This window comes from Coregonus clupeaformis, chromosome 30 (genome assembly GCF_020615455.1).
Source record: "Coregonus clupeaformis isolate EN_2021a chromosome 30, ASM2061545v1, whole genome shotgun sequence".
In the NCBI taxonomy this organism is placed as follows: domain Eukaryota; kingdom Metazoa; phylum Chordata; class Actinopteri; order Salmoniformes; family Salmonidae; genus Coregonus; species Coregonus clupeaformis.
The window spans coordinates 11,982,357-12,004,695 of record NC_059221.1 but is presented as its reverse complement, the minus strand read 5'-3'; the positions used below and the strand labels follow the sequence as shown (position 1 = coordinate 12,004,695).

The following is a 22,339-nucleotide window of genomic DNA, read 5'->3' as shown; positions in this document are numbered from 1 at the left end:
TCACTCTATAAAGCGAGTGTGTCAAACTGGTCCAAACAACATTATACGTTTGAAAGGAAGGCACATTTTGAAAATGGAAAGCACAGGAAAAGCACAAGTTTCTACTGGCATCTAGTGTAGTGAGGGGACCAGATTGTCTCCAGCATATATCTGTTCTGTCCGGGTTGGAGTAGCATAGAGAGTAGTGTATTGGATGGTGCAGTGAAGGGCCCCAGGAGACCCCTTGAATAAACACAGCGCCTGCTGAAGTTTCTGTGTGAATGAGAGGCTAGGATCATTAGTGAGGGGTGTGAATGGGCTCTAATTAGCCCCCAGTGCAAATCAAATCAAATTGTATTTGTCACATGCGCCGAATACAACAGGTGTAGACCTTACCGTGAAATGCTTACTTACAAGCCCTTCATCAACAATGCAGTTTTAAGAAAAATTTGTGTTAAGTAAAAAATAGATAAGTAAAAAATAAGAGCAGCAGTAAAATAACAGTAGCGAGGCTATATACATTTACATTTACGTCATTTAGCAGACGCTCTTATCCAGAGCGACTTACAAATTGGAATATACAGGGGGTACCGGTACAGAGTCAATGTGCGGGGGCACCGGTTAGTTGAGGTAATTGAGGTAATATGTACATGTAGGTAGAGTTAAAGTGACTATGCATAGATAATAAACAGAGAGTAGCAGCAGCGTAAAATAGGGGGTGGGGGTTACAATGCAAATAGTCCGGGTAGCCATTTGATTAGCTGTTCAGGAGTCTTATGGCTTGGGGGTAGAAGCTGTTAAGAATCCTTTTGGACCTAGACTTGGCACTCCGGTATCGCTTGCCGTGCGGTAGCAGAGAGAACAGTCTATGACTAGGGTGGCTGGAGTCTTTGACCATTTTTAGGGCCTTCCTCTGACACCGCCTGGTATAGAGGTCCTGGATGGCAGCAGTGTGTGTGTGTGTGCAGTCTTAAATGAGTGCTTACGTGCAAATATGTTTATATTTTGTTCTTGCATGCATACAAGTGTGTGTATGTCCAGAGATGGGGTAGGGGGTTGGGGTCCCTAGGCCCAGCTCAGCACAACCAGGCCTCTCTCTCCCTGGGTTCACCAGCTCATTATGGAGACCTTCGCTACCATTAAGTGCCCAATTAAGAGGCACACACACTCACATCCACACAAGGGTTCTGAGGCAGCAGAATTCAACCTGAACAATGAGACTCACCGTCTTTCACAGTTCACACCATGGTGGCTAATTAGTAAATTACCTTACTTGAGAAATAACACATCTACCTTCATCGTTATACAGTTAGCCAAAGCATACGTATTGTAAAACACACCACCTACATCATTGAGTTGCTCCAATAACTGTGTAGTAACATTGTAATAACACTGGTAACAATGTTGTATTAACATTTGTGCAGTTACACAACAATATTTTATTGTGAGCATTTATGTTTTTTGTGTTGTGTGTGTGTGCTAACAAATCCCAGAGCTGTTATCCATTTAGAGAGAGAGAGATAGAGAGAGAGAGAGAGAGAGAGAGAGAGACGAAGAGAGAGAGAGAGAGAGAGAGAGAGAGAGAGAGAGAGAGAGAGAGAGTCTTACCAATAGGTTCAAGGTTTTCTGTTACTGTCTGACAAACTACAGAGGAGCAAGAGAGTGGTTAACTGGGATGTAAAGTTATTTGTAGATCAGTGATTTTATGAGGTCCGACTGATTCTCTTTGTGACACTGCCGTCCGGTGAAACATGGTTGTGGTTTGGTTGGTAGATTGGTGTTTTTATGGAGAACCATGGTTGTGGTTTGGTTGATAGATTGGTGTTTTTATGGCAGAGCCCCAGTATGCAGGAGAAGAACCACCTCAACCAGATAAGCATGTTGGATATTAGCGTCACAAATCAAACACAGGAGAGGGAGGAGAGAAAGGTACCAATAGTACTGAGGGATACGTCTGATAAACACATTCATAGGGTGGTTTCCTGGATTAAGAAGCAATTTACTGAATCTCCATCAAAAAAAATTGTCTAGGACTAGACTTTTTCCAGGAAACCACCCCTATAAATTCTGTCAGATTCTCAATTCTCAGAGAGCTCGATTGTTATTTTCTTGTTTACTTCCTTGTTTTGTTGTTCCTTGTATGTGAATTAGTATAAGTATTTTATAATACAGGTGAACCAGAACGGTGTTAATGAGAGGAACATTGTTTAACATTCCAGTAGAGAGACGCACGTTGGTGATTTATCAGTGCAAATACAGCCTCTCTCTCTCTCGCTCTCTCGCTCTCTCGCTCTCTCTCTCTCTCTCTCTCTCTCTCTCTCTCTCTCTCTCTCTCTCTCTCTCTCTCTCTCTCTCTCTCTCTCTCTCTCTCTCTTTCTTTCTCTCAATTTCAATTCATGGGGCTTTATTGGCATGTTTACATTGCCAAAGCAAGTGAAATAGATAATAAATAAAAGTGAAATAAACAATCAAAAATTAACAGTAAACATTACACTCACAAAAGTTCCAAAAGAATAAAGACATTTCAAATGTCATTATGTCTATATACAGTGTTGTAACAATGTGCAAATAGTTAAAGTAAAAAACGGAAAATAAATAAACATAAATATGAGTTGTATTTACAATGGTGTTTGTTTCTCTTATCTCATCTCATCTCTGTCCAAGTGATTTATATCTCCAGCACTCAGTTTGAGCTCAGAGCACCGGGCTTCAAAGGTTTTTAACGTGACTGTTTCTGAAACAGATTGTCCAAATTTAATTCCACACATACTTCCACCGTGTGTTACAATCTGAATGAACTGGTCTGAACTCTTATCCCTCTGCAGTTTTCTGTTTGGGGCTGTGGGGGACAGGCTATAGCACTGAAACCTTTTAGGATAATTCAGATCGTCTCGAAACCTGTTTGAGCTGTGAATTCTTTCAGGGAATGTCTGTGTCTTCTGCTTGACAGACAGAAAGACAGACAGACAGACAGACAGACAGACAGACAGACAGACAGACAGACAGACAGACAGACAGACAGACAGACAGACAGACAGACAGACAGACAGACAGACAGACAGACAGACAGACAGACAGACAGACAGACAGACAGACAGACAGACAGTGGCAGTTTGAGGTCAATGATAGAAGGTGGAGGCACTTAGTTAACCTAGAATCTGCTTTATTACTGCACACATGCACTGTGTCTTTTCAATTCAGGTCTGAGAAGTGATCTATCAACCATGTTTGTGTGTTTTGAGGCTTAGGGTTGTCAAGGAGAGTAATCATGTTCAGACAGCCAATATAACACTTTGAGATTGTTAGGTAAACATGAATACACATGAGTACATCGTTTGTGAGAACATACACAAGCACATGTTTAGGAATCAATTCCACTCCTGGAGTACTGAGGAAGTAGCTAGTACATCAAAGAAAGATGCTGTCCATTTAATAAACAGTACTTCAACCCACAACTGAGTTTGTAGGGAGAGAGGCTTCATGCAGTCTGCAAACATTTTATTACGAGCAGCAATGAATGGCTTTTATAGATGCTGCTGACGTTTTATGTTGGGTCTTGTTTCTCCGGCCCTGGGTGGAGGGGTGGAGTATGTAGCTGGTTTACATGTTTTGCTGGGTTAGGTGGGGGTGGAGGTGGACTGTGTGGCTGTCTCTCCCTGAATACAGGCTGATTGGATTGATCCAGAGAGGGAGAATATCTCCCCTCCCCTCTCCATCCTCTCTCATCTATCTGTCTGCTTTAATAGGTACTCCGTCCCAGAAGGCTTGTTGCATCCATGTCAGTTTTGTTCCTCAGGGCAGAAAAACAACAGTGCGGCCAGGGGAGATGATTGGCGGAGGTGGAGAAGAGGGGGAGGAGAGGGGGGAGAAGAGGAGGAGAGGGGGAGGAGAAGGGGGGAGACCCCCAGGGGAGCAGTGAAACAGCACCGGGGCCTTGGCCCATCCAGTACTAGGCTGTCTGCCAGGCTCACATTTCAACCTCTGCCTCAGAGAAAACCACAACACACTGACTGACAGTTCAGCTCTAGTCCACCCTAACGGCTCTAAATCTCCCAGTTTCACTCAGTCAACCTGAAAAGCAATTGTGCCATAGGAAACTGAGGAATACAAGTGAGTGAACGATTCGAAGCCAATACCAAATGTCTAGCAAACACTGCTCCTCAGCTCTTAAGTTAAAACCATCCTCCTCTCCTCTTCTCAAATGCCATAGCAAAGTGAGGAATACCACTGAACGGCTCAAAGCTACCTAACTACCCTAGCACTGCTCCTAAGCACTTGAGTTAAAACCCTCTCCTCCTCAGTGGCCTATGCAAAGTCCTATTAAAGAGCGGTCTGCCACCATCAAGCTCTCCTCTCCTCTACAAAAGGATGCAGCAGCAAACACACACAGGTCCCTCAATAAATCCCCGGTAGGGACAAAGGCTGTCAGAGGACTAGCTGCTGCTGCATAGATTCATACGATTTCCATAATTAGGCCTCAGGCAGCCAGCTGACAATAGGATCCTCTAGGCTTTGTCTCAGAGCCAACGGAATGGTCCGATAATGGACGGCACATACACAAGCTGGACTGCATGGCCGAGCGGCCAGAGAGGATGTTTGGTGGACGAGCAGCTCTCACAATGACTGAAGAGACTCGGAGACAGTGGGACTAGGACGGTCAGTAGGGAACATCTGTCACTCTCTCGCTTTCTCTCAGGGGCTGAGAGGACACGCATGCATATTCACACACGTAAACAAAGGCAAAAGCGCAAATACAATGTTATATTCTCTTTACAAGTTGACAATCGATGCATATTTGATGTGCAGTTCGGGAGAGTTGAACAGAGCACAGAGTTGGAAATATGAAGTCTTTAAATACTCTCCCATTCACAGAGTAAAGCAGATCTTTTCATTCAGTAAGCTTCCAAAACAACTGAAACTAAGAGAATCTCTCTGTTTCATAATAGTTTTTACTGCCTATAACCTTTCTAAATGTGGGTTTTTACACATAATCCTGTGTGATTATGAACAGTTGACTGAGAGGTCTCTGTGCCTGAAGTACCACAGTACTACATTCCCCATAGAGATGCTGCTCTATAAACCACAATCCCACATAACTAGATATAATTACAGGATATTAAAGAGCAACTAGAGAGCAACACTGCCATAGTTTTCCACTGTGGATGAACAACACCGTTATGTGCACTACGTGTGAACTCTATGCTGTACATAGTGAATTATTATCAGGTGTTGAAGTAAGCTTTTGAGAACACATCCCCTCCACTGGCGTACTGGACCCCCCCGCAGCCCCAACAAGGCAGGGGGGTCCACGAGCTCTGGGGTCCATGCATCTGTCATTGATGTCAATTTTTTTTAAATTTAAGAAATAATTCTGACAGTAACCCTCCAAAAAGTCATTCATAAACCTTTTTAATGTCCATATGTACTAGGAAGCTAAGTATTTGTTTCTTAGAATTCAAGAATGTGGCTGATCAAAGTGCATCAAAGTACCTCAGGCCTTGAAAAATGTATTATTGAACTGATTGAAAGTAAGGGGATATCGGTGAACAAATGCTGTGGTCAAGGCTACAACGGCGCCACTGTAATGAGTGTGGCTTACTCAGTTGTTCAAAAGCGCATATCAGACCGAGAGCCTAATGCTTCGTTCTTAGGTAGTTCTTTATTAGTTTTAGTTTAGAAAACGATCTCTCCGCAGAAGCGACAGTTATAGGGATGGTTAAAAACAGCTTGATTGCCGTAGCAACATCAGGCAAACTGGGCAGAAGGGAGTGGTGCTTCAAATACACCAGTTCTGCAACATCTTTAATTGAGCCTCTCACATTCTCCTTAATTGCAACTCATTATTAAGAAGATGTTCTTAATGTTTTGTACACTCAGTGTATAACGCACAATGTCTCAGGAAAGACTGTCTGGGTTGTCAATACTCTTCACCTGGACCTACAGGCCATGGTGAAAACATTTGCACACAAAAATGCAAGGTGATGCAGTCGCTTACTGTAGCCTTTACATAGAAAAAGAAAGAGAAAGAAAGAGAAAAAGACAGACAGAGAGAGAAGCAGCAAGGTGGACCAGGGGAGTCTCTCAAGTTGGATTGAATTTAATTTACTTTGATTGCAGCCCATTTGTGTAGGTTATTAGCCAGACAAAACCTGCTGAGTTCAACAATAAATAGTGGCTAAATTTATCTTCATGCCTCATGAAGACAACTTGTTTCCTTATTGTTAGGCTATTTGATGTATAATTTTTACAAAAAGTGTATAAATAGCAGCTAAGTAGCAACTAAATAGAGTATATATCTATACTGTAGATCAGTGGTCACCAACCTTTTCTGAGTCAAGATCACTTTCTGAGTCCAAAATCAAGCCGAGATCTACCTCTCAGATCATTTTTAAAACATGAATAAAAAAACATAAGCCTATGCAACATTAACCTATTCAAAACAGTACTGTAGCAATGAGGTTTGTGCAGTAGGCTTAAGGCCCAATACATTATCACTGCAAATTGGCTATGCTTGAATGCTGCCCTGCCAATGTTCTTCTCAGACCATTTTTAAATTATATTTTAAAATTGTAGGTATATGATCACACTGGTAATATATCATCTGTTGTATTACTTGTGAGGCACAGCTGAGTGAGCATAATAATTTGCTTTTTTTATTTTATTGGACTGATGGCCTGCATCTGATTGTCAGTCAGTCTGCGGGGAGGGAGGGAGAGCAGCGGTGAGGTTGCCTCTCAACCAGCTCACCATCCCTCCGCTGAGAAAACGGGAGCTCTGCTACCCGACCCATGCCCGACGGGCCCCGACATTGTACATTGGGTTAGGGCCGGGTAGGGCCTGTTTTTTCATCAATAACTAGGGTACGGGTAGGGCTCGGGTATCACTAAATTGATCACTAACATTTTGAAGCTGAACCATTTGCTCGTGCCCTGCTGCGCAGTACAATCATATCTGGCTAAGATCATAACATGGTGTCGGATGTGCTTCAACCTCATCAAATATATGACAGGAGAGATTCTTTCAAAAAAATTAGTTTAGAGTGACGAAAAGTAGCTATCTGCTCTCTTATGTCTCTTCATTCCTTGAGCAGAGAGAGCCAGAGATACTTTTGAGGAGATGGGAAACTCAGTTGGAATCGTATTAACGGCCATTGTGTACGTTGACCATGTCACGTAATAGTCCGCGCGGTGCATTCTGGGCGATTCTGGGACAAGTAGAGCTCTCCTTCAAGGAGTGAATGGGAGTCAATTGGGCGCTAGCTCAAAAACCCAACATTAGGCATGAATTTCATCAACAAGAAGTACAACCTTACAAATATTTTCTGAGACGTCAGATAATTAATTTGCTATCTGTAATATTGTATAGCTTTGGAATCGTGACATTATGTACTTTCGAGGAAAATAGGCACGTTTCTCGACTCATAATCTGTCTTTGAGAAGGGACTGCATGACGATTAGCTTAGCAACCGCGTGACGCATCATGACAGCGTGAACGCGATTGTTCAACATTCTGCTGGGTGGGGCGTTATGGGTTCCTCCATTGATTGCCCAATGGGATTCCTATCTCCTCTTTTCTCTAATATCTCTAGCAGAGCAGCCTAAGCAGAGCCATGACTATGGATACACAAACTCAGAGCCTCCATGAGCAGTGTGCATGCAGAGCGAGCTGCGCATAGGGAGTGATCAAGTGACAGAGAGGAGCAGCTAATGGATTTACTAATGGAGGAAATTATTTCAGATTTCGTGTTTCAGGCAGGGCCTTAAATTTGGCAGAAGCAATCAGGACTGGGTAGGGTCTGAACGTTGCGGGCATGCCTGTGCAGGGCTCTATTCCAGCTGATGGCGAAACTCAAGTCGCACTGCATTGTTTCTGCCTCATGCACCAATTCTTGCTGTTACTCCTATTAAAAAAAGACACAAGCCGCTAATAATAACAATGCAAGCTTATCGAAACACTTTGCTATACTCATTCATTGCAGCTGCAGTGCTGGTTGTAGAGTGAGTGGAAGTAAGGAGAATGCCCATTTTATGGCTTATACAAGTGTTGAACAGTGTTGACAGTGTTGAATAACAACTTAAACATGAACTTACGTATAAAAACAGCAGCTCTCTTTGCTCTCTAATGATTGAGTCTATCTCTAGTCATGGTTTTAAAAGTTTTGAAATCTCATAGTATCAACTTTGCTGTGCGCTCAATGCTTATTTTTACAGCCTATGGCCTGAGGAAACTGTGCAGACACGTGTGATCTGAGCTATCTGATTGGCCAGCGATAGGCCTATAGGTGCACATGATTTACCCTCTGAGCCTGCCGGGTATGCAGAGTTCTACCTTCAGACACATGCCTTCCCAGGGCTAGGGCTGCTGAATCAAGTGCACCTACTGTACCACCAACTGCGTGAAACGACCCAAATAAATAGGAACGCAAGGCTTTATCGTTGTTGTTTTTTTACAGAAATGTTCGGTGATCGACTACAAATGCCTTGGAGATCGCGATCGACAGGTTGGTGACCACTGCTGTAGATTGTAGGCTACCCTTCGTAATGAAACAATCCATAGTAAGCTAGTGTTTTGAGGGTGGACTGACTGTTTTATTTGGCATTAATAGACTGGTTTTACACACAACAACTTTCTATCCAAGCTGGGAGAGAGCGCAAGGACGGCTCAGGTCATGCAGGTTCAGGTAGGACTATACAGGACAGTTGTATCTTTTTGTAAAAATCAGTTGGTTGCTGATTAGTATGCTTTTGTATCAAAAGTTAGAATTTCCTACTTTAATTACTGAAGAAGTAATTACATTAATGGCAGCCTTGCGACACCGTGTATAGCTTTGTGAAATGTTAGGCTTAACATGAGAACATTTCAACCAAATAGGCCTACCAATAAACATTTATCCATTAGCTAAAGCAAAGCTATAGGCTACATGCCCTGGCACCACAGAAAGCCTATCATCGATAGGCAGCCGCATAGACATGTCACAATTTCAGCACCATGGACAGCGAGCGGTAGTCTCTACTTTGTGAGTGGCTGTCTGGCTGATGCATTAGATTATTTATTTATTTATTTATTTGAATTGTGGGGGGACTCCGACCATATTGGGGGGTCCAGAGAAACTGGGTTACGCCAGTGATCGCATCATTAAGAAAAGAGGGAAAGAGGTTTTTTCTAATTTGAGAAATAAACTGCGCTAGTGAGTCAGATTTTCAGAATAATTTCACCCAACCTGTACCATATGTTCCAGGTTTCCCTGGAACAGGGTCCGTCTGTATAGCTCTTGGCATACTGCTCCGATGATGGAGTGGCCAGCAGTTAGCCCCCCCTGGATACCTCAATGAGTCCTCTAACATCCTAATGTCCTACCGTTCGCCCTCCTCCGTCCTCTTTGGGTCCTCACGCCTGCTGTCCAGTCCCTCCCTCCCCCTTCCTGCCTCTGTCCGCTGCAGGTTTTATGAGATCCCCTGGGCTTCCATCTGTCTCTGTCACACACTGGCTCCATTATTGGGCCTTACGCTGCTCACAAACTGCCTGCTGCTGCAGATGGGCACGGACTGGCCTGCAGGACATGGAGCTAAGTCTCTCTGTAGCAACGCTCTCTCTCTTTCTCTCTCTTTCTCTTTGTTTTCTCTCTCTCTTTCTCTCTGTCTCTCTCTCCAACCTGCTGGACAATGACTTCTATGTCAAACCACAGAAATATGTGGTCAGCTGGCTGGGTGTGGAGAGGAGAATGTCCAAATGTCTGACGCATGTTTCCTAAAAAGACCATGGTGTCCTAGTAGAGGTTGTTAATGTTTCTGGAAGGACCGCAGTGTGTGGCAAGCTTAGGGGACTGATTACATTAACTGGTGTGGACGTTGGGAACTTAAGGCAGTCAGTGGATTTGAATATGAAGGACTTCATAATCCAACAACCATCTGCTCTGCTGCTCTGATCTGATGGGACTGAATTAATAGGCAGGCTGTAATCTGAAGAAAACACATGGAGAAGCTGGAGGGAGGTTTGAGGTTTCCAGGGGGGGAAGAGAGAGGGAGAAAGAGGCCAAAGTTCAGTAGCTGAGGAAAGCAGCACAGAGAGAATTAGCAGTTTGATTTAAATGGTCAGACAGAGGAATGACTCATGGATCATCAAGCAGCTAGGCCTCTCTCTATTGCTGAAGGGAGACTATGACTGCATCCCAAATGGCAGCCTATATAGTGCACTACTCTTATGGGCCCAAAAGTACTGCGCTAGAAAGGGAATGGGGAGGGTGCCATCTGGGGCGGAAACTAGAAGAGGCCAGGCTAGTAATAATGACAGCTTCTTGTTCTTTATTCCTTTACTTTACTCCTCCTCTCCTCCTCTCCTCCACTCCTCTGCCTGTTCTCCCTGTTCTGCCTGTCTATAGTTCTAGTCCTCCACTCCTCTGCCTGTTCTGCCTGGCTATAGTTCTAGTCCTCCTCTCCTCTGCCTGTTCTGCCTGGCTATAGTTCTAGTCCTCCTCTCCTCCTCTCCTCTGCCTGTTCTGCCTGGCTATAGTTCTAGTCCTCCTCTCCTCTGCCTGTTCTGCCTGGCTATAGTTATAGTCCTCCTCTCCTCCTCTCCTCTGCCTGTTCTGCCTGGCTATAGTTCTAGTCCTCCTCTCCTCCTCTCCTCTGCCTGTTCTGCCTGGCTATAGTTCTAGTCCTCCTCTCCTCCTCTCCTCTGCCTGTTCTGCCTGGCTATAGTTCTAGTCCTCCTCTCCTCCTCTCCTCTGCCTGTTCTGCCTGGCTATAGTTCTAGTCCTCCACTCCTCCTCTCCTCCTCTCCTCTGCCTGTTCTGCCTGGCTATAGTTCTAGTCCTCCTCTCCTCTGCCTGTTCTGCATGGCTATAGTTCTAGTCCTCCTCTCCTCTGCCTGTTCTGCCTGGCTATAGTTCTAGTCCTCCTCTCCTCTGCCTGTTCTGCCTGTTCTGCCTGGCTATAGTTCTAGTCCTCCTCTCCTCTGCCTGTTCTGCCTGTTCTGCCTGGCTATAGTTCTAGTCCTCCTCTCCTCTGCCTGTTCTGCCTGGCTATAGTTCTAGTCCTCCTCTCCTCCTCTCCTCCTCTCCTCTGCCTGTTCTGCCTGGCTATAGTTATAGTCCTCCTCTCCTCCTCTCCTCCTCTCCTCTGCCCGTTCTGCCTGGCTATAGTTATAGTCCTCCTCTCCTCCTCTCCTCTGCCTGTTCTGCCTGGCTATAGTTCTAGTCCTCCTCTCCTCCTCTCCTCCTCTCCTCTGCCTGTTCTGCCTGACTATAGTTCTAGTCCTCCTCTCCTCCTCTCCTCTGCCTGTTCTGCCTGGCTATAGTTCTAGTCCTCCTCTCCTCCTCTCCTCTGCCTGTTCTGCCTGGCTATAGTTCTAGTCCTCCTCTCCTCCTCTCCTCTGCCTGTTCTGCCTGGCTATAGTTATAGTCCTCCTCTCCTCTGCCTGTTCTGCCTGGCTATAGTTCTAGTCCTCCTCTCCTCTGCCTGTTCTGCCTGTTCTGCCTGGCTATAGTTATAGTCCTCCTCTCCTCTGCCTGTTCTGCCTGTTCTGCCTGGCTATAGTTATAGTCTTCCACTCCTCTGCCTGTTCTGCCTGGCTATAGTTATAGTCCTCCACGCCTCTGCCTGTTCTGCCTGTTCTGCCTGGCTATAGTTATAGTCCTCCACTCCTCTGCCTGTTCTGCCTGTTCTGCCTGGCTATAGTTCTAGTCCTCCACTCCTCATCTCCTCTGCCTGTTCTGCCTGTTCTGCCTGGCTATAGTTCAAGTCCTCCACTCCTCCTCTCCTCTGCCTGTTCTGCCTGGCTATAGTTCTAGTCCTCCTCTCCTCTGCCTGTTCTAGTCCTCCACTCCTCCTCTCCTCTGCCTGTTCTGCCTGTTCTGCCTGGCTATAGTTCTAGTCCTCCACTCCTCCTCTCCTCTGCCTGTTCTGCCTGGCTATAGTTCAAGTCCTCCACTCCTCCTCTCCTCTGCCTGTTCTGCCTGGCTATAGTTCAAGTCCTCCACTCCTCCTCTCCTCTGCCTGTTCTGCCTGGCTATAGTTCTAGTCCTCCACTCCCCAGGCCAAATCGTGACAGTTCAATAATGCCAAACTATTCCTGGAATGTCAAGCTAATGCCTCAGCAAGAAGTAGCCTGTGTCAGTATTTATGAAACGGCTGATTCTACTAACATCAGTTGTTTTTTCCCTTTGCATTCTTCCATATGCTCCCCCTCTCCCTTTTTTGATGGTCTTCTGTCCGTATGTCCTCTCAGTGTATAGAACAGGCATGATCAATCAGAGACTCCCTGCATTGTGCTACACGCGCACGAACGAACACACACACAGAAACACACATATAGAGGAACAGCGCCAGCTAGAGTCAGCCAAAGTACAGAGTAACAGACAGGACCAGGCATTCCACTCTCCCAATGTTCCATGGGAGGCTGCAGATGAATAGCACACTATTCTGTGATTCCAAACCCACCCAACCCCTCCTCCTTTCTCCTCTCTCCACAACACTGTCCAGTGTCCATTCTCTCCTTCCCTCCATCCCTCTTCCCCCTCTCTCCACACCACTGTCCAGCATTCAACTCCTCCCCCCCTTTCTCTGTCCAGCCGGCCAGGGGTCTGTTTTGGAGCGATGGTGTGCGCAAGGGGGTTGGTTTGGGGTGAAGGGGTGGGAGGGGGCAGGGGGTGGGGTGACACCATGCAGCAGGGAGATAACAATAGGTCATCTGGGAGTGCTGATGGTGCAGGGAGTAGTAGTATAACCTTATCACTACTATCACCATCAACCTACTAACACAGCCTGGGAAACAGCTCCATCCAATTCCTCCTGGCCCCTTACCTTTCTTGTACCACACTCTCTCTCCATCTCTCTCCATCTCTCTCTCTCTCTCTCTCTCTCTCTCTCTCTCTCTCTCTCTCTCTCTCTCTCTCTCTCTCTCTCTCTCTCTCTCTCTCTCTCTCTCTCTCTCTCTCTCTCTCTCTCTCTCTCTCTCTCTCTCTCTCTCTCTCTCTCTCTCTCTCTCTCTCTCTCTCTCTCTCTCTCTCTCTCTCTCTCTTCTCTCTCCATCCCTTTCCCCTTCCCCCCCTTCTCTGGGTAATACGAGCTCCTTCTGTTGCCATGCATGAGGGTAACACTAAAACACAATCCACTACCAGCAGGAGAAACAGGAGAAAGTCATTCCCACAAACAGCCTCTCTGATAAGAGGTGTTCTGGCCATGTGTCACTGTGGACACAGTAGTAGCAAAGAGGAGAAGAGGCTGAGGAAAAAGAGAGGCTTGATAAAAGGAGTGATGAAAGGCCTCAGACCATCATCGCCTCTTTAACAATAAAACCTCAGACCTGTCCTTTTAGACTTACAATGTTAAAAGACAAGCGAGGTTGCAGGACAGTTTCCTATCATAATATCTGTGAGTAGAAGAGAATAGGCTTCTATAGCGTTTCAATCAGTGGAGGCTCCTCAGAGGAGGAAGGGGTGGACCATAGAAAGTTATAATTTTTTGACAAAACTATACTAAATATACTCACATGTCACCAAATGCTTGATTAAAACACATTGTTTTGCAATGAAGGTCTACAGTAGCCTCAACAGCACTCTGTAGGGTAGCACCATGGTGTAGCCGGAGGACAGCTAGCTTCCGTCCTCCTCTGGGTACATTGACTTCAGTACAAAACCTAGGAGGCTCATGGTTCTCACCCCCTTCCATAGACTTACACAGTAATTATGACAACTTCCGGAGGATGTCCTCCAACCTATCAGAGCTCTTGCAGCATGAACTGACATGTTGTCCACCCAATCAAAGGATCACATAATGAATCTAGTACTGAAAGCATAAGCCACAGCTAGCTAGCACTGCAGTGCATAAAATGTGGTGAGTAGTTGACTCAAAGAGAGAGAAAGACAATAGTTGAACAGTTTTGAACAAATACATTTCTTCCAAAATGAAGGAGAAGCAAGAGAGAGTTAGAGAGAGAGAGAGAGAGATTTCTTCATTTTTGTCACTTTCAGTTTCAGTTACTTAGCTAGCAAATGCAGCTAGCTAGTTTAGCTTACTCAAACACCCTGCTCAAACAGAGGGATGCTATGTTAGGCTATGACTATTCAACACAACACTGGAACAGAAGAAGGTAGGGAAGCGCTGCTAAGGTACACAATAGTAGATTTTAGTAGACAGAAGGTGCTCTTTTGTAAAAGGGGTAAATTGGTCAGTAAAAAGAAAGGAGGACCAAGGCACTCTTCATATAATTAATTAAAATGCCTTTATTTGTATGGCATGTTCAATGGAAAGTTTAAAAACACTGGAACTCTTCCAAGTCAAGGTAAGCTTTTTGTTTTACTAATTTATTGTGCTACACTGTAACATTACTGCATGATTGTAGCGGATTTACTAACGTGTTAGTTCTATTAGCTATGTTGACTATGACGTTACTTTAGCTAATATGGTGACAATGATGTAGGCTGTGTGTAGCGGTTGTGATATGGTTTGGCTTAGTATTATATTTTTCGCCTGGTCACATACTGCTGATGTGTTGTGCATTGAAGTCCACAAGCAAAGGGAAAAGGTAAGCGGAGGAGAGCGCATAGATGCGAGAAGGAATACATTGTGGCTGCTATGAAAGTGAACTGTGTTTACGCGTGATCAGGGGTGTATTCATTCCGCCGATTCTGTTGAAAAACGGTTCTTAAACAGAAGCAAACGGAACGAAATGGGGATGAACATACCTGAATTTGTCCAATACAAACTCTCGTTTGCAACAGCTGGACTAATTTTACACCCTAGATCAGCTAGATGCAGGCAAGAGTGTGCATGCAGTATTGAATGTGTCACTGTCTTTCCATGTGTCACTGTCTGTCAACTCAAATTTTTCTCTCGGCCTGTGTGCACCTATGTTGTAAACTGTCATTCATAGGCTAGGTTGTAGCAACCTCATGATGGGTATAGGGAAAATGTGAGTATCATGTAGTAGCCTAAACCTATCGCTGTTACATTGAACTGGGTGATTGGAATATGATTGACAGTCATCCAATATGCTGTAATAGAAATAAGGCCATGCTCATGAAAAAAGAAAATCGTCCTCCCTCATCTTAAACAGCACCGACTGCCACTGGTTTCAACACATTTGTTGTTCTATGTTGTCTCGTATATTTCCTGGTTTCTGTCTCTGTCTCCTCCAGGCTTGTGTAAGATGCACTGGAACCACTGTCCTAAACAGCACCTTACAACCTGGTGTCTCTCTCTCTCTGTTTCCTCTCCTCCAGGCCTGTATAAGATGCACTGGAATCCGGAGCATGCCCAGTCCCTCAGCCAGTGGCCTGAGCAGCACCTGGATGTGTCCTCCACCACCTCCTCGCCGGCCCACAAGTCCGAGCTGTACGCCGCTGGCCGCGCCCACGGCAGAGGAGGATCCACCCACGGCTACGCCTGGGCCAATGACGACATTGGTGCCCTAACCGCCTCCAACCTGCTGAAGAGCTATGCAGAGAAGTACTCTGGTGTTCTAGACTCGCCCTACGACCTTCCACCGGGGCCCGCTGTAAGGGCCTACCCAGAGCCAGGGGCCTTCGGAGGCCTCAACGGCCTCAAGACTGAGCTGGAGCCCTGGCCCCTGAGCCACAGCGCGGATGGGCCCTACCCCGTGTCCCTGGATGGACTGTCGGGCCCCAAGGCCGGGGCCACATCAGCAGGGCCCCCAGGGGCCAGCAGTGTATCAGGGGTCAACAGTAACCTCTCAGATTCTGGTTATAGTGGAAGCAGCTCCTGCTCTGGGTCTCGCTCCGGTGACTACAACCCCCCCAGCTACAACGGTACCTACCTCTCGTCTGGGTACTGCCCCGGGCCCCTGCCTGGCTCAGCACTTCCCCCCGCCTCCCTCCACCACCCCCTCCAGCCCACTCCCACCCTGGTGCCCAGCTACTCCCCTTCCACCCAAGTTTACAACTACCCGCCAAGCAGCTACCCCCACCAGCCCAGCCTGGCCCCCGCTTACAGCCACCCTTCTGCAGGGTACTTACCCTCCGGGCTGGCCGCCCCTACTCCTCTCCCCTCCCGGCCCACCGTGGTTGGGGGTAGCTACAGCTACCAGGAGTCCGGAGGTGGGTTGAAGAGGAAGGCATTTGACATGTCATTGGAAGAGGAGGAGGGGGAAGGTTCTCGATACAGGAAGTATTCAGGCTACGACCCAATGAAGCCCGGAGGAGGAGGGGACTCTCTCTCTCCCTACAGCGTGGGGGATAAAGGAAACAACAGATTCACCACAGGCAGCACAGATTCCCTGGCTTTTAAGCCCAGTAAACCCTCCTCCCAGCCCCTGGTGTCCCCTCCCTATAGGGTGACTGTAGCAGGGGAGAACAGCCCGCCAGCAGGGATGACTGGGAAGAATGGAGGAGGAGGAGGAGGAGGGTCAGAGAACCAGGGCTTCTCCCAGCAGCAACATCAGCAGCACCGCTCCTCCCAGGCCCACAACCACAAATGCCCCTCCCTCCACGGCCAGGGCCAGCCTGGGTCTGGACCAGGGGAGACGGCCAGCCTGAAGAGCCCAGACCCCAGGGTTCTGGATCTAATCAACGGGGAGGTGCTGGACTGCAGCCCGGCCCTGCTATGGGGGGAGCTGGCTGGGCTGACCCACGTCAAGGCTGCCCTGGAGGAGGAGCTGTTGTGGCCCTGTCTAAGGCCCAGCCCCGCCATCCTCCCCCCAGCCACCGTGCTGCTGTTCGGCCCACGGGGTAGCGGGAAGACCACCCTGGCCCGCTCCATGGCTGCCCAGCTGGGGGCCTCCTTCTATAGGCTCAGCGGGGCCATGTTAGCTTCTAAAGGCAAGGCGGATGCCGAGGGGATCCTGGGGGCCACGCTGCAGGTGGCAGGGGCGAGGCAGCCCTCTGTTGTGCTGCTCAGTGAAGTGGAGGCTCTGGAGGATGAGGAGGGGCTGAGGCAGGTGTTGCTATCCGCCCTGGAGAAGGCCCAGATGGGGTTAGGGTCGGCGGGGGGAGCCCCTGGGCTGGTGATCGTGGTGTGTGCCACTGGCAGGCCAGACCTGCTCCAGGATGCGGTGCATCGGAGCTTCGCCAAGCACTACCACGTGGGCCTGCCGGACGCGGGGATGCGGAGACGGGTGCTGCTGCAGGCGCTAGTACCCCAGGGATGTTCTCTCAGTGACAGGGAGCTGGGGGCTGTACTGCAGCGGTCAGAGGGCTTCTCTGTGTGGGAGCTGCTGCAGCTCTGTCAGCAGGCCCTATCATCAGCATCCTCCTCGGGCCCCCAGGGGCCCCTACACGGCCTCTCAGGACAGGCTACGGGGCCCCCAGCCCTCAAAGACTTTGAGAACGCCTTCTGCAAGGTGCGTCCGCAGTCACACAACACCCCGAAAGAACTGGACACTTGTATGGAGTGGAGCAAGGTGTACAGCCACTGAGAAGGCAGCAAGACAGCCACTGTATGTAATGTAATGTAGGGGACTGTGAATCTTAACCCTGTCTTCACTTTTGACATGATGACAAGTCTTGGGAATGTTTTTTTTTTTTTTTTTTGTAATTACTTATTATTATGCAGCCAAAATAGTTAGATTGTCAAGATTGAAGGTTTGGGAGAGCTGAGAAGCAGATTTAAATTAGTTTTACCTGGTTAGCATGCCATGGTGTGCTGTTTTTGCTATTAAATATAAATATACTTTATTTTTCCCAAAGAAAAAGATAGATGAGGCCTTTGTGGACGGGGCAGTGTATTACAATAGTAGTTTAACCTATGTGGTGGGATAACTGCAGCATTGGAGATTACTTCTCAAAGGTTCAAATCCTAACTTGAGATCCATGTGTATAACTTGTCTCTCAAATCTTCTTGACATCAATGCATGAATCACGCGAAAGTCGAGTTGAGTGCAACGTGCATCTCTAGTCAGTTAGGATTCCACCCAAAGATCCAGATTTTTCATGTTCCAGGACATAAATCAGTAATGTGTTGTCAAGGTGATGTAGTCCAAGATGATGGATCATCAGGGTCATTAGGAACAACCTGGACTTGTCCAATAAGAAACACTTTTTTTTGCTTTCCGTTGCAAAACAGATTGAAATGGGGCAGGACTACCAGGACTTTTCGTTTTTCGTCGCAAAACATTTTCAAACATTTGTTCCCTAATGAACATGATCCAGGGATTGTTTGAGAGATACCGCTGTCGACTGACTGCTACTCTCAGGACCCTATTTATTACCAGTTTTAGTTTTCATTGGTCATTTGGTGTGTGAAAACAGCTTAGAATCTTTTTGAACAACTATATCGTTTTTTTTTTACCAAAAATTATCAACAATACCTCATTGTCTCTTAGCATTATGGGTTATTAACTTAAAACACAACTTTTAGCTTCTCACCAAAATCATGACAATTACTGTAAACTATTGTCATTGTGCTGAAATAATTAAACAAAAAGCATCATCATCATTTGATCTGGTCTTATAGTGATCACTTTGAATTAATATTCCCTCTTTCCCCTATAGTACAGTATCACCTCATTCATAGCTGTTTTGGAGACAAAACCACTACAATAGCTCATCAATTGTGTACATCCTGAATGGTACTGTACATACAAAAAAATAAAACGTTAATATGCAACTTTTACAAAAGCGTTGAAATGGAACATAAAGGTCATGAGACTGGGTTGTGGTTGAATATACAACACTATCATTCAAAGCCATGAGCATAACATCCACATATATTTGAACTGTGGTTTATCACACATTCCTCATTTAGTGCAGTTTTTCCTGAGAACGCTGCTTTAATACAGCCCTATAACACAGACAAGCACAGCAAGGCAAGATGGCGGCTCCTTTGATGTCTGTTTGTCTCTTTCACCTATCTGCTTGTTTTATTAGTATGTATGTATGTAGTCTTGTTTGAAATGCTCAGGAAGAATTTCTTTACCTCAAAAATAGAAAATAAAGAATGTATGTAATCTTCAGTCTTAGTGGAGAGAGGGGAGGAAGAGGTTGATGAGAAAGAGGAGAACAGACCTCACACAGTCCTGTTGTATACACACTGCAGCTGTCTGTGCTATGCCTCGGGGGAGAAACTTGAAAATGCTACAAAGAGTAACATTGAATGTAATTCAGGTATTTCAAAGGATATTTGATCCCATCAAATCCATGTTTTTATTATTATATATGAATACATAAATACAAAAAAAATCGTATCCTTTTATTTTTAATGTAGATGTTTTTGGTGGAATGATGGTTGTCTTTATGAAGTGTTATGTAGAACACAGAAAATATTCATTTTTTGCTGGACAAACTGTTTACAAATCAACTCAAAGCATTGTGAGTTAACATGTCCTATTCATGCATTAATGTTACTCTTAATTGATATCTATTAATAAAAGGTGCACATTTATGTGCACATATATTCCAAGCCTGGACACAGACAAGAAGCAGTAAAACCATTGTCATATACATTTAATTGTCATATACAGCAGAAAGAAAATAGAAAATGGTCAAGGACCTAAAGATTAATCAGCTATATGCAGTAGGCAGCTAATCATGTCTAACAATAACAATATATTGTTAATCAGTATTATGCATTATGTACAATACAATACAATCCTAGATATAACATGACAATCCAGAGGAAATCATACACACAGGGTTGTGCTATCGCTACTACTCTGTTTAACAACAGCCTGGAAAAATGTTGTCATTCAGTTCAGCTGCAGGTACTGCGATGAGGTCATGTTTATTGGACTGTTACCATGGCGTGTAGACTGGAGGTTACACTGGAGGATGATGTAATCTTCTTCTTCTTCCTCTTCCTCTGACTCTCTTTATCTCTCACCATCTCTCTCTCGCTCCCCTTCTCTTTACCTCTCTTTATCTGTACCCAATGCAGTCATTATAGAGGTAGTATCGTCCCCATAGCCCTAGCTGCTGGCCCCAGTGACCATGTGGCTGGCCCCCCTCTGCCCTCTCCCTCCATCCCTTCCCTCCTCCTCTCCTCCTCCTTTTGGAGTGGCATTGCTCTGATTGATGTCCAGCAACCTAATATCACCACTTTGGCCTCTCTCCAGTCTCCCCTGTACAGCTGGTGGCTTCAGTCATGCCATACAGCCGGGTCAAACACACTGACCCCAAGGTTGAGGCACATATCGTAAAAGAAGTGCACTATAAAGGGAATAGGGTGCCATTTGGGACGCATGATAGATCTACGAAACTGAAAATACATCTTCAAACTAAGCATGAGAAATAAGCCTTAGGGAGCCTCTGAGAGATGGGTTTAAATATGTAATCATTTATGTGTAATAACATTAAGATACATAATTGATAAGGATCATTAGAGGCAGTTATAATTAGTTTTCAGATAGAGGTGTTACATATCAGGCAGGGGCTGGGGTTTGAGGCAAATTGTCGTAGTTTATAAAAGTCATGGGAGTTTAGTTCATGAAAAGCAGCCGATATCAATACTATCATTAGTTAATGTGATTAATAAAAAATCTTTTAGCTATTTCCCCGAGCTCAAATTCCCCAAAATCGTCCATGTTTGTCAAATATGTAGATTCAGAAAAACATACTCATTTTGTTCATTATTCTGTCAGTTGTTGTTTTGTTGTTTTTCGTTGATGGATTACCTCACTCTACATATGTTACTGCTTGATGTATTAATCAGAGATAATGAGTGGGAATAGGTCTTATCATTAGAGTTATTGATGATTGGGTGAGGTAGTACTTCCTAAAGGAAAGCCAAACAACCTCACAATGTCTGACTCATGCATATCATTGAAGTCCATCATGTCTACAATACACCTTTGTTTAATCAGGGTTGTGTCTTCTTAAAGCCAATAAGGAAACAAAAAAAACAAAAACAGTTTGTTCAACAAAATAGGCTTTTGTTAGCTGTTTTTAATCTAATATTACAGTAACTTTGTTCTTGGTTCTTGTACATTTTATGTAACAATTTCTACCTCATTCGGCAACATATTGTACATGAAAGTATTAATGTCATGTCTGTTTTTTTATGTCTGTTTTCAAACTGGTAATAATGTTCTTGAACTGTAATAATGGTCTACCTCAGAAAAGACTATTTTAAGAGAAGATTATCACACAATATTAAACAGAAATATGTCAATATTGGAGTGTTGGCCCTGTCATTCTTTTATTTAATGACATCAGTGTGTTTATTTTTTTTTTTTTTTTTTTTGACAGTTCTAAACTGAGAAGAGGATACAGGCAGGTGGGAAGGATAGATGTGGGGATTGAACCTCAGTCTACGGTGGGGAGCTTGATGCGTGTTCCAGAAGTGTTACCACTTAACCACGGCTTTGAACAACATTAGGGTTTTGATTGAGGAGTTCTGATTTCGGATTCCAATTAGGTTGTTAAAAAGTTCCAATTCCAGAGAGTGCTGGAATGACAGCATGGTTAATCTTACCTCACTCTACATCCATATCCTGGGCTGACCCCAATGTTAAGGTCAGTTAAGTCACTCCAATTGATTAACTAATCATTTAATGAATCGAAACACTAATGCGTTTTCGCACTAGCAGTAACATGGATTTGTATACTAAACAAATATAAATGCAACATGTAAAGTGTTGGTCCCACGTTCTATGAGCTGAAATAAATTATCCCAACATTTTCCATATGCACAAAAAGCTTATTTCTTTCAAATGTTGTGCGCAAATTTGTTTACATCGCTGTTAGTGAGCAAGTCCCCTTTGCCAAGATAATCCATCCACTTGACAGGTGTGGCATATCAAGAAGCTGATTAAACAGCATGATCATTACACAGGTGCACCTTGTGCTGGGGACAATAAAAGGTCACTCTAAAATGTGCAGTTTTGTCACACAACACAATGCCACAGATGTCTCTAGTTTTGAGGGAGCGTGAAATGGGCATTCTGACTGCAGGAATGTCCACCAGAGCTGTTGCCAGAGAATATAATGTTAATTTCTCATGGTAAGGCTGGAGTGGAATAGGTGGAATGGTATCAAACACATGGTTTCTATGTGTTTGATACCATTCCATTAGCTTCGTTCCAGCCATTATTATGAGCCGTCCTCCCCTGAGCAGCCTCCACTGATTCACACAGGCATCTCTGGTGAAATAGATTAGCCTACAAATGAATGATGTACAAAGAACAAAGGAAGGATTAAAATACAGTATATTGTATTGGTGGTTGTGTTTTGTATTGGTGCTTGTGTTTTGGGAATGTGGTCATCCTCTCAGTGCTCTCGGGGTTCAGAGGCAGCAAAGAAAAAAGGGAATACTGCTTTCAAACCAAGCTGCATGAACATGAAAAAACTATCCAGCAACTGTCAATGGAAGTTTGCTTCAAAAAATACTGATTTACTGTTAAAATAAACCTCGGTTTCCTCCACTGTTCTCCAAAGAGTTGCTGGATATTTTTCACCTCCTTAGAGCAAAGA

General features: G+C 45.1%; 1 protein-coding gene across 1 annotated transcript in view; it reads left to right on the top strand.

The window, feature by feature from the left end:
- The window catches only part of LOC121545896 (fidgetin-like protein 2), a 28,679-nt gene extending 7,639 nt beyond the window's left edge, over positions 1-21,040 (top strand). Inside the window, exon 3 of the mRNA XM_041856794.2 lies at positions 15,200-21,040. Coding sequence (XP_041712728.2) covers positions 15,200-17,349 — 2,150 coding nt within the window. The 3' untranslated portion in view covers positions 17,350-21,040. The remainder of the gene's footprint in view (positions 1-15,199) is intronic.
- Positions 21,041-22,339: the final 1,299 nt, after the last annotated feature.